The sequence below is a fragment of the Anastrepha ludens genome, chromosome 2 (assembly GCF_028408465.1).
Source record: "Anastrepha ludens isolate Willacy chromosome 2, idAnaLude1.1, whole genome shotgun sequence".
In the NCBI taxonomy this organism is placed as follows: Eukaryota; Metazoa; Arthropoda; class Insecta; order Diptera; family Tephritidae; genus Anastrepha; species Anastrepha ludens.
In genome coordinates, this window is record NC_071498.1 from 37,705,780 (window position 1) to 37,722,086 (window position 16,307).

The 16,307-nt window shown below is 38.3% G+C and overlaps 1 protein-coding gene across 2 annotated transcripts in view; it reads right to left on the minus strand.

Moving 5' to 3' along the window:
• LOC128868693 (acetylcholine receptor subunit beta-like 2) overlaps positions 1-2,707 on the minus strand; it is a 40,852-nt gene extending 38,145 nt beyond the window's left edge. For both annotated transcript variants that reach the window (XM_054111101.1, XM_054111093.1), the window contains exon 1: positions 2,505-2,707. In XM_054111101.1, coding sequence (XP_053967076.1) covers positions 2,505-2,577 — 73 coding nt within the window. In that variant the 5' untranslated portion in view covers positions 2,578-2,707. The remainder of the gene's footprint in view (positions 1-2,504) is intronic.
• Between the last annotated feature and the right edge of the window lie 13,600 nt (positions 2,708-16,307).

The following is a 16,307-nucleotide window of genomic DNA, read 5'->3' on the forward strand; positions in this document are numbered from 1 at the left end:
TTAGGGTGCGATATTATATTGTATATAATATTTCCTTCCAAATGACTTAGACTTAGTTTATTGGTGAGCTTGAGTTACTAAGAAGTAAACGGAAAAATTAAAAAAAAAAAAATTATAATGAGATTAATTCAATGTTCCAAATTATGGTTTAGAGTTTTTTAAAAATCTTCCGTTCTTTTTGACATTTAAACTTTTTTTCATTTTCTAGAATAACAAGTTTTTAAAAAACGTTTTTGAAGAAAATTTTGACTTTTCTGTTCAAACATTTTGGAAATAAGTTTTTTCAATCCGTAAAAAACACCCCCTCAGATTTTTTTCTTAACTTTGTGCATTAATAGCTAAAACTATTATGTTCAAGAATCCCTGAAAGTTTCATTGTGGAATTCCCAAAATTAGAATGGCCAGTGAAAATAGACTCTTTAAAAGATGCGCCTAGTTGTGGTTTTAAAATAAAACATTTTATTATCTTTTAGGTTTCCCTATTTTTGTTCAAAACATGGTTAGGTTATATATGAAAAATGGCATCACCATGAGCGTCGAGATATCGATGTCGAAGGTTGTTCGGCAACACTTTGCGCTACAGCAGCGATATCCTCATTCATATCATAATCATTCCAATATCCGATTTCCTGTTAGAACAAAGACGGCGTTCTGGTGACTCAAACCTCCTAAAAAGTGACAACTGCGCATGTCAATGAATGTGAAGATCCCGATACCCCAATCGTTGACGACGGTACTGTCATTCCGCTAACGGTCCATGACGATTTGAGAATAGCAAAAATGCGACTAAAGAACAACAAAACCGCGAGCGCCGACGGACTGCCGGCTGAGCTATTCAAACATGGCGCCGAGGAGCTGGTAAGGTGCATGCATCAGCTCATATGTAAAATATGGTCGGATGAAAGCATGCCTGCCGATTGGAATTTAAGTGTGCTCTACCCAATCCACTTACTGCGAGATTAGCCTTCTATAATAAATATCGTGTATAAGGTTCTAGCGAGCGTATTGTGTGAAAAGCTGAAGCCCACCATCATTCAATTGATTGGACCTTATCAGTGTGGCTTTAGACCTGGAAAATCCACCATCGATCAGATATTCACATTACGCCAAGTCTTGAAAAAGGCCCATGAAAGGAGAAGCGACAGATACCATCTTTTTGTCGATTTCAAAACTGCATTCGACAATACGAAAAGAAGTTGCTTATATGCAGAACTTAATAGCTCAGGCACTATTGTTTATAAGATCGTACATTTGTTGGTATTGGTTGATATTGATAGCATCGGCCTGTTAGTTCTGCCTTTTCCAAACTGGATAAAGAAGCAAAGCAAATGGGTTTGGTGGTGAAAGAAGGCCAAACGAAGTACCTCCTGTCATCAAACAAACAGTCGGTTTGAAACAGTTATGATTTTGAGGTTGTAAGAGACTTCGTTTATTTAGGAGCCAGCATTAACACCAATAATAATGTCAGCGTTGTTAATTAATTTTGACTAAGTAGGCAATTGAGTAGTAGAGTCCTCGCTCGACGAACAAAACTGACTCTCTACTAGGCTCTCATCATGTCCGTCCTAACGTATGGCGCAGAAGCGTGGACGATGACAACATCCGATGAGGTATCACTTGTTGTGTTTGAGAGAAAAATTCTGCGGAAAATTGTTGGACCTTTGTACGTTGATGACCGCGAGTATCGTAGGCGATGGAACAATGAGCTATATGAGCTTTATGACGACTTAGACATAGCAGCGGCTACGTTGGCTGGGTCATGTCGTCCGAATCAGAAAGTATTCGGTGCGATACAAGCTGATGGTAACAAAGGAAGAGGACGGCTCGGCTTCACTTGGTGTTTCCAACTGGCGTCGGTTAGCACGAGGAAGAAACAACTGGCTCGCTTTGTTAAACTCGGCCAAAATCGCGTAAGCGGTTATCGAGCCAAGCAAGAAGAAGAAGAAGCAATATCCTCAACAGAACGCCCAGTTTTTGGTCTACCAGTCCTTTATCTATCCGCGACATAACCAGTTTCTTGAACATTTTTCTCCAACCTTTGAATTGTTTCAATAACTTGAATGCAAACTTTAGAGTTTTGATTTATAAGGTTTCCGTTATCCAATGAACTATATTTTTATAAAAAATTAACGAAAAATTTTTGCTTGATTACGAATAGTCTAAACTGTAATTATGTATCTGTATATGTATATCTTCGCCGCAGTTATGAGCGGAGCACGTGCGAAATTGGAAACAAAAACATAGACGTAAATGTAAACAATAACAAAAGCCTCCCCAAACATACTCAAACCCCAATCAAAAACAACTTAACCCATCATTTAAAAATTTCCCAAAACAAAAAATCGGCGCATGCGTCTCAATTGAATGTCGCACTGACAGTTGTCAGTCCACTCTCTCCTGACATATTGCAACAAAGTATACACAAGATAAAAGCATAGCAAATTTCCACACCCAAACCAAGAAAAATCACTTATGCTTCTATTTTTTATTTGTTAAACACTCACGCGTTGCATTGGTGTATGCAAATAACAGTAAAAAATTCACAAAAACTACTTTTAACATCTTCTCTTTTAACATCCACTAAGCCAACTTTATTCAATTTAATATTTTACGAGAAAAAATGGTCTGGCACATTTTTGTAAATTTTTCTAATTAATTTAAAAAATCGAACGAGAGTCGAGCGCTTTGTCCGCGTGTTAAGGATGCGCTCATTCGTAGGACTAAAATGCGATACATGAGTCGAGTTGTGCGGATGCTGCATTGGCATCTTTCTGACAGATAAAATGAAGGGAAATTTCCCTTAGGAGAATTTACAGGAAGTTCCGCTGCAGAGAAACTTCCGCTAGAGAAACCTTTTTTGAAGTAATTTTTGTATTAGTTGTAAAATTATTATAAATATAAATATTGTAACGTTTTTTTAATAAACTCTTATCTGACCTATAAGGAAATTAACAAATGTTAATAGGACTATCAATAAGTTCGTGCGGTTTTTTTTCGAAATTTGAAACTTTATTGACCTAAAATGGTTACAAATTTAATATTCAAAATATTGTCCATCGCTTACTACTACTTTTTCCCATCTTTCTGGCAATTCACGGATTCCCTTTGTGAAAAATTCGGTCGGTTTTGCCGCAATCCACGAATCGATCCATTTTTTGACTTCATCGTAATTACGGAAGTGCTGGTCAGCCAGGCCATGTTGCATCGATCGGAAGAGATAGTAATCGGATGGCGCAAGGTCTGGACTATACGGCGGGTGGGGTAGGACATCCCATTTGAGCGTTTCTAAGTATGTTTTGACCACTTGTGCAACATGTGGCCGAGCATTGTCATGTTGCAAAATAACTTTGTCGTGTCTATCGGCGTATTGCGGCCGTTTTTCTCGCAGTGCTCGGCTCAAACGCATCAATTGTCGTCGGTAGACATCCCCCGTAATCGTTTCATTCGGTTTCAGTAGCTCATAATACACAACACCCAGCTGGTCCCACCAGATACACAGCATAACCTTCAGGCCATGAATATTCTGCGCCGACGTCGATGTTGAAGCATGGCCAGGGTATCCATACGTTGCCCGACGTTTTGGATTGTCGTAATGGACCCACTTTTCATCGCCAGTCACAATTCGATGCAAAAAACCCTTTCTTTTGTGCCGTTGAAGCAGTTGTTCGCATGCCATAAAACGGCGTTCAACGTCTCTTGGCTTCAATTCATACGGCACCCAATGGCCTACCTTTCGGATCATTCCCATGGCTTTTAAACGTTTGGAAATGGTTGATTGATCAACTCCCAAAGTTTTTGCAACCTCTTCTTGCGTTTGAGCCGGATCTTGATCGAGCAATTCCTCCAATTCGGTATCCATGAACTTTGGCGGCGCACCCTCGCGTTCTTCGTCTTCCATGCCAAAATCACCACTTTTAAAGCGTGCAAACCACTTCTGGCACGTTCGCTCAGATAGAGCATGCTCACCATAAACTTCCACCAAGATACGATGACTTTCGGCTGCTTTTTTCTTCATATTAAAATAATGAAGAAGAATTCCCCGCAAAAACACATTATTTGGCACGAAATTCGACATTTTCAAGTGTGGTAAAAATATTGTTGTTTACGCTTCAAATAAAAAACTTATACTGACGTTTGTGCCTTACGACAGTAGCTCTCCAATGAATGTTTGGAAATGTGGATCGATGGAATAATAATCAAGTTACGCCATCTGTTGTAAAACCGCACGAACTTATTGATAGTCCTATTATATATGTATATACATATGTATATTATTTGTTTACTAATAATTAGCTTGAGAAGAGTGGGGCCCAGCAGAGAGAGAATGGGGAGTGTGCGTGATAGCTCGATTGTGTTCAGTTTATTAGAGCCAATAGCCAAAAAGCTAAAGCCCCTCAAAGATCACGTAATCGGCCAACCGATAGAACCAAGAATTATAGAATAAGAGATTGCGCCTTCCGAACTCACTGCAACTCGTGCTTCGAGAATATATTATATATACAAAAGGAAGGGGAAATTATTTGGTTGTGAAGAGGAAGAGTAGGGGAAAGTAATATAAACTACCAAACACACACTTTCTTAGCACGGCCACTTATGAAATGATTTTTAATCACAAAAAAAAAACTCGCTAAACAGAAGAACACATTATCTTTTGTTTCGTTATAATCGTACTTCTTTTTCTTTTAAAGGGTTTTTCAATTGGCTCGGGTCGATTTTGGCGCCCTGTGGCAGCCATTTTGTTTTAGTGACATATGTCAAATCTTTTGTTTATTATTCAGTTGTTTATGCCAAATCATCATGGCAAGTTACACGATTGAACAGCACGTTCAAATGATAAAACTTTATTATCAAAATGAGTGTTCATTAACGCAAACGTTGCGCCCATTTTTCGGTAGACGTGGTTGCCCTTCCAATCTCTTATGGCCCATATTGAACCATATGGACCTAGACGACTTGTGGTTCCAGCAGGACGGCGCTACGTGCCACACAGCAAACGCCATTTTATTCCATTTCAACATCTACCCGCCCTTATTGAAAAACCCTTATAATTAGGATTAATTGAATATAACAGATAATAAAATGAAGTAAAGAGTATATAATACATAGATAACGTGTTCTTCTGTCTAGCTAGTTTTTTTGTGATTAAAAATTACTTCATAAGTGGACAAAAATAATGTTGAAGTGGAGGTATCTTGCTGTACCAATACTTTTGTTCATCACTGTATATATTTCACTATTATATACAGGGTGGCGCACGAATCGTGCTACAAAAACAAAACGTAATAACTTTTTTTCTGTGTGTGTAATCGGCTTTTTTTTTTTTATTTTGCAGATTAGTATTTAGATTTACAAAAAATGGAGGCTTGGGATACCGAAAAGAGGATTTGGATAGTGCAGCGGTACCATGCTTTGCAGTCCATCATTTCCGTCCAAAGGGAATTTAGGCGGGAGTTTGGCGGCACTCCCCCGAGCAGATGGACCATTATGAGGCTGGTGAACATGTTTGCTGAATCTGGAAGCATCGCACGCAGACCGTACCATCGAGATCCCCATGTTCGGGTCGAAGCCACAATCGCGGCTGTAGCATCGTCAATTCAGGCAAATCCAAGAGTTTCGACTCGTAACTTGTCGGCGCAAATTGGAGTTAGCAGACGGTCATTGCAGCGGATAGTTCATGATGACTTAAACTTGTTTCCGTACAAAGTTCAAATCACAAGCAAATTAAACCCTCTGGATTTGCCTATTCGCCTGGAATTTTGCCAAAAAATTATTGAAATGGCCGAAGAAGACAACATCTTCATAAATTGCTTGTTTATGTCTGATGAGGCCCATTTTGATCTAAACGGCAATGTAAACAAGCAAAATTGTCGTATATGGAGTCAATCAAATCCGCAAATACTCCATGAGATGGAACTGCACCCAGAACGAGTCACAGTGTGGTGCGCAGTTTCATCAAGGTGCATTGTCGGGCCATACTTCTTCGAAGAAAACGGTGTAACAGCGACTGTAAATGGGGACCGTTATTTAAACATGTTGAAGGAGTTTTCTTATCCAGAACTGCGGCGAAGACGTATCCCTTTTAACAGCATTTGGTTCCAGCAAGATGGAGCAACTGCACATATAGCCAGACCGGTTATGGAGGAGCTCCAACGAAAATTTAGAAATAAATTGATATCCAGAAATTCCACTTTCCGCTGGCCCCCAAGGTCACCTGACCTCACTGCACCAGATTTTTTTTTATGGGGTTATCTCAAACAAGAGGTGTATAAAACAAAACCAAGTAATTTGACTGAATTGAAGCAGTCCATCACAACAATAATTGAGGCGATCCCGACTTCAACCCTTCAGTGCGCAATGAACAATTTTCTCATCAGGTGTCGCATATGCGTGAATGAGCATGGAGGTCATTTACGTTCTATTATTTTCAAAACTAATTAGTTACATAAAATAAAATTGAATTATCTATACAATAAAAAAACAAAAAGTTAAATGTATTGATTAGAAAAAAAGTTATTACGTTTTGTTTTTGTAGCACGATTCGTGCGCCACCCTGTATATCACTACATATTATAAAACAAAGCCGCTTTTTCTGTCCCTATGTCCACGTAATCGCTTAAATCTTTAAAACTACGCAACGGATTTTGATGCGGTTTTTTCTTAAAGATAGATTGATTGAAGAGGAAGGTTTATATCTATATAATGTGAAGAAATATATAAAGGGGGCGTGGCAATCGGTCAAAATGTGGCAAAAAAACATAATTTTTTTGTTTTCACGGTCATAAATCATAAACGAATAAACCAATTAAAATGAAACTTTCTTAGAGTTTAACTTTGAAATATTTACTTTCGTTCTGCATCAAAAAAAAAATTGATATATTTGTTATTTAACCAAAATTGTTTAAACAAAAGCAGCTCTTTTTCCAAAAAAAGCTGTTTGTGTGTTTGTTCGCTGTCAACCGAATGAAGCAACAGGCGTTAAAGCGATAATCTCACCACACCTCATCAATGTTGAATTACATCGTATGGTGACGTATGTATGTATGTATTTACGAATCGCTCGCATTATTTCATTTCGGACGTATGTACATATGTATCTATGTATGTACTGAATTCCATGTAATTATATGCACATACAATTTTACAGCGAAATAAAACGCTATTTTCACGTTCTATATTAGTAATTCCCACATAATTAACACGTTCCCTGTCTGCTGAGCCACATATGGTTCAGGAAACGTGCGCCTGATAAGCACTGATACGTTCCTGAGCCATATGTGCGTCAGGGGGTATATAAACCACATGTGTTTCATGAACGTGCAGAAGCAAAAATGTCCCTCTACGCTCATGGGCCATATGTGTTTCAGGTAGAAATACCCTACATCCGTTTTTTTTAATTATTAGTATTATATAAAGCTATGACTACAAAAAAACTAATTATTCAAAAAACGCTGTTGGACGTGTCGGTCAATTTGGCATTTTTGTATTGGGACAGGGAACGTGTTAAAATAGTTTTTGAATAGTTTTTATTGATTCGGAGCGCGTTTAGTTTGCTATCGATTCCATACAATAACATTTTTTGTCATTTACTTTTTACGACAACTAATAGCTTATTTTCGAAGTGATTTCAGCAAATGGGTACAACATTAATCCTTAACCAATTAAATACCTTAAATACATTGTTGTTTTAATATAGATCTATATATATGACTCTTTACAGCATATAATTGAAAAAAATATTTTTCAAGATATTACATCAGTAATTATCTTTTGTTTCTAAATGGTAAGTATTTACATATTTTTAACTGCGGCACATACTAATAATATGACAATTTGTGGATAGGTAATCATACATATAGAACTGAGTAAATTTTCACAAAAATTATAAAGTCATGGCTGGAAGACGTCGTCGTTCGAACATAGGTCGTAGTACAGTGGATGCCAGAAGACTACGTTCAGCAAGAGATGAAAAATCGTCAACGGAACGTGAGGCTCGCCGCAGTCAGATGCGGGATAGATATAAAGCTGAGAGAGAGAGGGAATCTTCAGTAGAGCGTCAGGTTCGTTGCAGCCGGGATCGAGATAGGCATACGGTTCAGAGGGACAGAGAATCGTCAGCAGAGCGTGAGGCTCGACTCAGTCAGCTTCGGGATAGATATAGAGCTCAGAGAGAGGGAGAATCTTCAAGAGAGAGTGAGCTTCGCCGCACCCGAGATAAGGACAGACATCGAATAAAGAGAGCCAGAGAATCATCAGCACGAGTTACTAATTCATGGGTGAGTAAAGAAAATTCGGCCATGAATTATGATCCTTCGATTTCTTACAAGGACGACCGAATAGTATCAATAGGTACTATGTCAGTAGTGTGTGAACATTGCTTCGCATTGAAATTCAAGGACGAATCGAAAGGTATGTGTTGTTTACAAGGAAAAGTCAAATTAGAAGAAATTCTCCCTCCACCTGAACCACTTCACTCTCTTCTTACGGGTGATCATCAGAAATCTAATCATTTCATGCGCTATATACGCCATTACAATAACGCATTTCAAATGACCTCTTTTAAGAGTAAGCAAGTCGTTGAGCGTGGCTTCATGCCTACATTTAAAATTCAAGGGCAAGTATACCACTTAGCTGGGAGCTTGCTACCACTTCGACCCGATGATCACAAATTCCTGCAAATATATTTTATTGCAGATCCAGATACACAAGCATCTACGAGGTGTTCAAGTGTTGCACGGCCAATTGATAGAGATTTGATTAGATCTCTCCAAGATATGTTACATTCTCATAATTGCTACATACAGTCTTTCAAAACTGCGATTGAGAGTGTTCCAGCAGATACTCCTGACTTTAATGTCGTAATCCATGCAAATAAAGTTCCTGTTGGAGAACACAGAGGACGATACAATGCGCCTTCCACGAGTGAAGTAGCAGTGGTGATAGCCGGACAGCAATTTGACAAAAGAGATATTGTATTGCATAGTCGTGATGATAATTTGCAAAAAATTTCAGAGTTACACAGATCTTATGACAGCTTACAATATCCTTTGATGCTATGTCGTGGAGAAAATGGTTATGCTATTAATATTTCTCAAGTTGACCCAATCGGTGGTACACCTCTGCGTAAAACAGTGTCATGTATGAACTACTATTGCTACCGTATAATGACAAGACGTAATGATTTCAACACTTTGCTTAGATATGGAATGTTAACAAACCAATACTTGGTAGATCAATATGCTAAAATTGAATCTGAGAGATTGGCCTACATCCGTAATAATCAAACTAAATTGAGAGCCGAAAATTACGTTCATCTTCAGGATGCTTTACAGGCGAATGAACACCACAACGGCATTGGGCAGTTGGTTATACTACCTTCATCATTCACAGGTGGACCTCGATATTTACACGAAAAATCGCAAGACGCCATGGCTTATGTCAGAAAGTACGGCAAACCTGATTTATTTATAACTGCAACATGTAACCCAAATTGGTCGGAAATCAGAGAAAATATTAACACCAATTCACCACAAGACAGATACGATATAGTTAACAGAGTCTTCCATTTAAAAGTACAGAAAATTCTGCACCTCATTAACAAGTCTCATATATTCGGTCCGCCGCACTGTCATATGTACACAATAGAATGGCAGAAGTGTGGCTTGCCACATGTACACCTGCTGGTGTGGTTAGTGAACAAAATTAGACCAAACCAAATTGACAGGGTTATTTCAGCTGAATTACCGGATAAAGATGAAGATCCTATCCTATACGAAATCGTAAAGAAACATATGGTACACGGCCCTTGCGGGACTTTAAACCCATGTATGCGAGATTCTAAATGCACCAAAAAATTTCCGAAGTTGTTCCAAACTCAAACAATTACTAGCGATGATGGATACCCCAAATATCGTCGACGATCGCCAGAAGGGGGTGGGCAAATTGCTACCGTCCGAAACATTGATATTGACAACCGATGGATCGTTCCCTATAATCCGCTCCTTTTGAAAATTTTTGATGCCCACATCAACGTGGAGTTGTGCAATTCAATAAAGTCAATCCAATATGTTACTAAGTACATTAATAAAGGCAGTGATCAAGCCACTTTCAGCATACAATCACCAAATGAAGTGGAAATATATCAGTCTGGACGTTACATCTGCAGCTCTGAAGCTGTATGGAGGATTTTATCATTCGAAGTGCACGACCGGTCTCCCACAATTGTCCACCTTGCAGTTCATTTAGAAAATGGACAAAGGGTATATTTTACTGAGAACAATATACAAGAAGTTATTAATAACCCGCCGGATACAACATTGACAGCATTCTTCAAGTTATGTGCTCAAGATGATTTCGCGAAAACACTGACATATGACAGAGTTCCAAGTTACTATACATGGAACCAGAGTTCTAAAGCTTTTCAACGGCGAAAAAAAGGTACTGCGGTTGATGGTTTCCCCGGAGTAAAAAAAACGGATGCTCTTGGCAGAGTCTATGTGATTCATCCCAACAACAGCGAATGCTTTTATCTGAGAATGTTACTTCATATTGTAAAAGGCCCGACATCCTTTGCTCACCTAAGAACTTTACAAGGTGTTGTTTACAATACTTATCAAGCAGCATGCAAAGCTATGGGGCTCTTGGAAGACGATTCTCACTGGGAAAATACATTATCAGAAGCAGCTGTTTGTAGTTCAGCTACATCATTAAGATATGTATTTGCCGTCATAGTAGTGTTTTGTCAAGTAACTGATTCTGTTAGTCTATGGAATAAATTTCAAGAAAATATGGCCAGTGATATTCTGATTCGGCGACGGCAAGAGTCAAACTCTGTTGATGTACAATATGACCAAAACATATTTGACGAAGCATTATTTTAATTAAACAAAATAGTGCAATTACTTTCGGGTAAAACGATCAAGGATTTTGGGCTGCCGATGCCAGCTAATACTACTAACTCTGATTTAACTAATAGTGCCGAGTACACAAGAGAAACATCATACGATCAAACGAGACTTTTACAAAATATAGCTCAAGATGAGCCACGATTAAACATCGATCAGAAAAAAGTATTCACTGCATTACTATCAACAATTGATAACAATGAAGGGAAATTGTTTTTCCTTGATGCCCCAGGAGGCACAGGAAAAACATTTTTAATCAATCTGCTTTTAAAAAAAGTGAGATCTACCGGAAAAATTGCGTTAGCTGTTGCGTCATCCGGCATTGCCGCTACTCTTTTGGAAGGAGGCCGAACCGCACACTCTACATTCAAGCTCCCGCTGAAAATCGCAACCGATGATGATAACAGCGTCTGTAGTGTTTCTAGACAGAGCAATACAGGAAAATTGATGCGTGACTGCTCATTAATAGTCTGGGACGAAGCTACCATGTCAAACAAGACGTCTGTGGAAGCACTGGATAGGACAATGCGCGATTTGCGCAACAAAAATGCACCTATGGGTGGATGTACAATTCTGTTCTCAGGAGATTTCCGTCAAATCCTACCAGTTGTGACTCGAGGAACACGTGCTGACGAAATAAATGCTTCGCTAAAAAGATCCCACCTTTGGTCGCATGTCAATAAATTAGATCTTAAAACTAATATGAGGGTTTCGTCATCTTCACGTGAGAACAGGCTATTTCCAGAGATGCTACTAAAAGTTGGCAATGGAGAATTAATACAAAGTGAGGGAAGGATTAACCTAGAAAACCTTTGTGTTTTGATAGACAACATCCAAGAGTTAGTCAACAATGTCTATCCTGACATTGATAACATAAGTTATAAGACAATATCTTGGTTTAAAGAAAGAGCTATTCTGTCACCAACTAACGAAAAAGTAAATAACTTGATTATTTCAAAGATTGATGCGCCGACGAAAATATACTACTCGGTCGATACTGTTCTCGATTTATAAGAAGCTGTTCAATTTCCTACAGAATTTCTAAATTCTTTGAACCCGTCTGGACTCCCTCCTCACAAAATGGAGCTGAAAATAGGTTGTCCTGTTATTTTATTAAGAAACCTAAGTCCACCTAAACTTTGCAATGGCACGCGTTTGCTGGTAAAATCACTGAAAACTTTCATAATAGAGTGCACAATACTCACAGGATGTGGTACCGGAGAAGATGTATTGATTCCCCGAATCCCTCTGATACCATCGGATCTACCATTCCAATTTAAACGCTTACAATTTCCGGTAAAGACATCTTTTGCAATGACCATTAATAAATCTCAGGGTCAAACCTTCAACGTTGCAGGCTTAGATTTGAGTGTTGACTGTTTTTCACATGGCCAACTGTATGTCGCTCTTTCAAGAGTAACCTCTAGAGAAAACATGTTTGTATTGTCTAATGACAAGAAGGCTATGAACGTTGTATATAAAGACATTCTGTAATATAGTAATTGTTGTAAAAATAAAATAAACACATATGTAAAAATGCAAAAAGTTAATATGCAAAAATGTAGGGTATGAATTTAGATATCCCAAAGATAGCAGGAAATCTTCATGCTATAAAAAAAGGGGAATTGTTTTACTCCAAATTTAACGCGTGCGGGCAGTAATGAATATGATAATGATTTTAATAATTTTTTCAGTGAGTGACATAGGGTATATATTTTATACCCGTGCGAAGCTGGGCGGGTTGCTAGTATAATATATATAATTGGCGCGTACACCCTTTTTGGGTGTTTGGCCGAGCTCCTCCTCCTATTTGTGGTGTGCGTCTTGATGTTGTTCCACAAATGGAGGGTGACCGCTTTTAGAAAACTGTTTTTTTTTTTTTTTAATTTTGGTGTTTTCCTCGAGATTCGAACCGACGTTCTCTCTGTGAATTCCGAATGATAGTCGCGCACCAACCCATTCGGCGACGGCGGACGCCATTCACCATTATTACTCGTATCAATAAATAGTATAATGATTGCATGGTTTAGATTGTTGAGATTGGTAGCGAATGGTTGTTCGTGAACTGAGTGGCGTCCTGTAGGCCGCAGCAGTCAATTCAAAAGTGAGATTAACCGAAGATAGTTCTGCGAGGTTCATAGTAATTTTCCTGAGAAAAACAACACTGCAACGAAAGTTATTTTCATTTCAAAATGAAATCCTGCATTTTTAAGGCTCGGGGACACTTAGAATATCCTCGAATATTCAAGTGCATGACCCTTCTACTGAGTGAAGACTGGACACAGTTAGGAAAAGTGGATCCATCCATTTGTACACGAACGGGACAGTTGTAAGGGAAGTCTTAACGTCAAGGCTGAGACATTTGGGGTTCTAAGGTAGCTTAAAGACTAACTAACTTACTCGAGTTGATCCATTTTATGTGTTATCGGTGATATTCTTGTTAACTTAGGTCGATAATAAATACACAATGCGCAAAATGTCTAGTCACCGTCAATCGGTGGAACATTCGCCCATCAATCACGGTCCTTGTTAGACAATGCTTGATTGGCTACCACGTTGTCTTGTTTCGCGTTCTTTGGAACAACTTCTGAAGGGGAAGGAGAGTATACAAAACTTACTCTACTCCTATACGCCACTAGGTTATTGAAGAGAGTTATTGACTAATGATTGACAAAGCATTTGGGTGTACATATACCATAGTATGTCTATATCCATCTTAATTCCTTTAAGCTGTTACAGGCAACCGTTATGTGAACAAAATTACGATACCCTTGGCACAAGTGTACGGGTATAAAAATAGTCTGTCTTTTAAACAAAATTTAAAATTATGTTAATTTAGTCGATCCTTGCAGGATAAATTTCGTGAAGGCTATCCAAAAATCGCTTAATTTGACAATTGTCAAACAAGGACTCTTGTCGATTGGTGCAAAGATACTGTTTTATGGAGCAGAAAACTCAAAAACAAAACTACTGATGCGTACAACTGAAATTCAAGTACTCCGATCAAACGTTGAAAAAACACGGTTATATTGCATTATAATCGATGTAAACCGAACCGAAACAGGAATAAACGACATCGTTAAAACACAAGACGACGAACTTGGAACGGCCCTATGACAATAGGTGGAAGCGACAGGATTATTAGATCAGCGAGAAATGTTATACCATCGCAGTGGCCGTCCACCAAAGAGTTGGCTCGAAAGCTGGGTTTCAACATCAACGGTAGGGCAAAAAAAAAATTATTATAATATGTACATACATATGTATGTAAATTGTTAACCAGGGATTGAAATTGCTCCGCTACTTCGTTATTTTCATGTTCGCTCTCGCTGCTACTCTGGACTTGAACAGATAAGTAATGGAACAGGAAGCGCAAAACGCGGGATCAACTGTTTTGCTCCGCTCCAAGCTACGTTTCATTACCGCTAGTAACTCAGTGTAATAGTATGCCGGGTTTCCGCTACTCACATGTTCAAGCTCAGAGCAGAGCAATGTTTTCCATTGCTAGCCCTGGTGTTACCTATATCTGTAAATTGTGTGAAGAAAAACGGTTGTAAACCTATAACAAAAGACTAAGAAGAAGAATAAATGCCAAAAAACTTCCACTGCGAGTCAAGCACGTCTATGACATCGTAGCAGGGGACGAAACTTGCATCTACGCATATGAGCCGGAAATGAAATAAAGATCGGCAGTATGGATGTTCCAATACGAGCTTAATGAAATAAAAGTTGTTCGATGCACCTCACAATCTAGTTATGTCGCAACTATACCACTAGAGAAACTTAAAACAGTCAATTCTGGGTAGTACACAATCATTCGTTTCCCAGAAGTTTCCAGAGGTTTAAGGAAAACCAATCTCCGCAGACGAACCATCCTTCACCGACACAATACGAGCTCTCACGCATCGGCTTACACAAGAGAGTTTTTAGGCACTCAAAAGACCGAATTAATGGGTCTGATTTGGCGTCTTTTTGTACCCGAGCATCAAAAATAAAATGCGGAGTCAACGTTTTTTAACGCCTGAAGAAGCTGTTGAAGCTTTCAAAACTTATTCAAGCGAATGCAGAAGTATATTGATCTCCAAGGAGAATATTTTGAAAATCAATAACGCAATTTTCATTACAATTTTCTTCTATACATTAGTGGGCACAAAACATTAAACGCAACCCTCGCTGGACTCAAAGTCCATTTAAAGAAAACTAAATATTTGGCGATAATTGCGAATGACGCGTCCTTCAGTATTGGAGAAAACAGCATTGACACGGCAGACAATTAACAATTGAATATCAAATACCCACTTACTTACATAAACTAAACAAGGGACGCACTGAGATCAGCAGGCAAGCACTAGACTGGGGCCTCATAGCGCCGTTGCATCGAAAGTGAAAGTTAAAGAAAGTGTGAATAAAAATCTGACGTGGCAGCAAGTAAAAGCAAAAGCAGAGAACAGAACGGAGACGAAAATTTTGCGTTTGCCCTATGCTCCCCAACGAAGCTCGAGCAACTATGATGATGAGGTATGAGGGTTCCTCGACGAGACGACTATCTCATAGAAACTTGTCACCCATAATACAAATGTTTCTTACTGAAGGATAAATAAAGAGAAATAAATGAAATAAAAAGGAAGAGAAGGCGACAATATCGCATAACAGGCCACTGAATAATTGATGCGTGAAGAAATTTATTAAATTTGTTGTCGAGATCAGCCTATGAATCAATTTTGTTAACGCACTACTTGTAAGTCCCTAACTGTTGTTTTCCAAAAAATCTTACAGTATATTTAGTTCAATATTGGGTATATTTTTTAACTTCTTACTACAGTGCCAGCTCGCTAATCCGAATTAATGATTGCAGACCCTGATTCGGATTAACGAGATATTCGGATTACTGGATGTGCTGTTATTATGCTTATAATTCACTATATTCGAAAATAAAACAAAAGCCAGGATTTCAAAACAAATTTATGTTATTTTTATTAATCAACAATGAAAAAATTAAAGATTTTTATAAATACATATGTACATATGTATGTATGTATTTACATATTACGTTTTTTTTTTAGCGTAGATAATTAGTGATGTAGGTTTGTTTTTCTTTCAGTGCACATACTTCTAAAGCCTTGTTCCGCAATTCTTTTAGCATTAATATGTAATCTAATTGCAGACCTCGTTCCTTTGCCCAATCTGTTGAAATATTTAAGGTCTGCAGAGCTTCACGATTTTTAACGTGTTTCGTAATTAAAGGCTCTGGTTCCACATTTTCTGTGTCTGACTCTGAACTACTACACGAAGTATTGTCAGAGTTTATAATCCAACTAAGAACTTCATCTTCAGAAATATGCACGTCATTGTTGCGGTGAAATAAGTTGGTTATTGTGCGAAATTCTTCTGTTTCTTCAACACGAT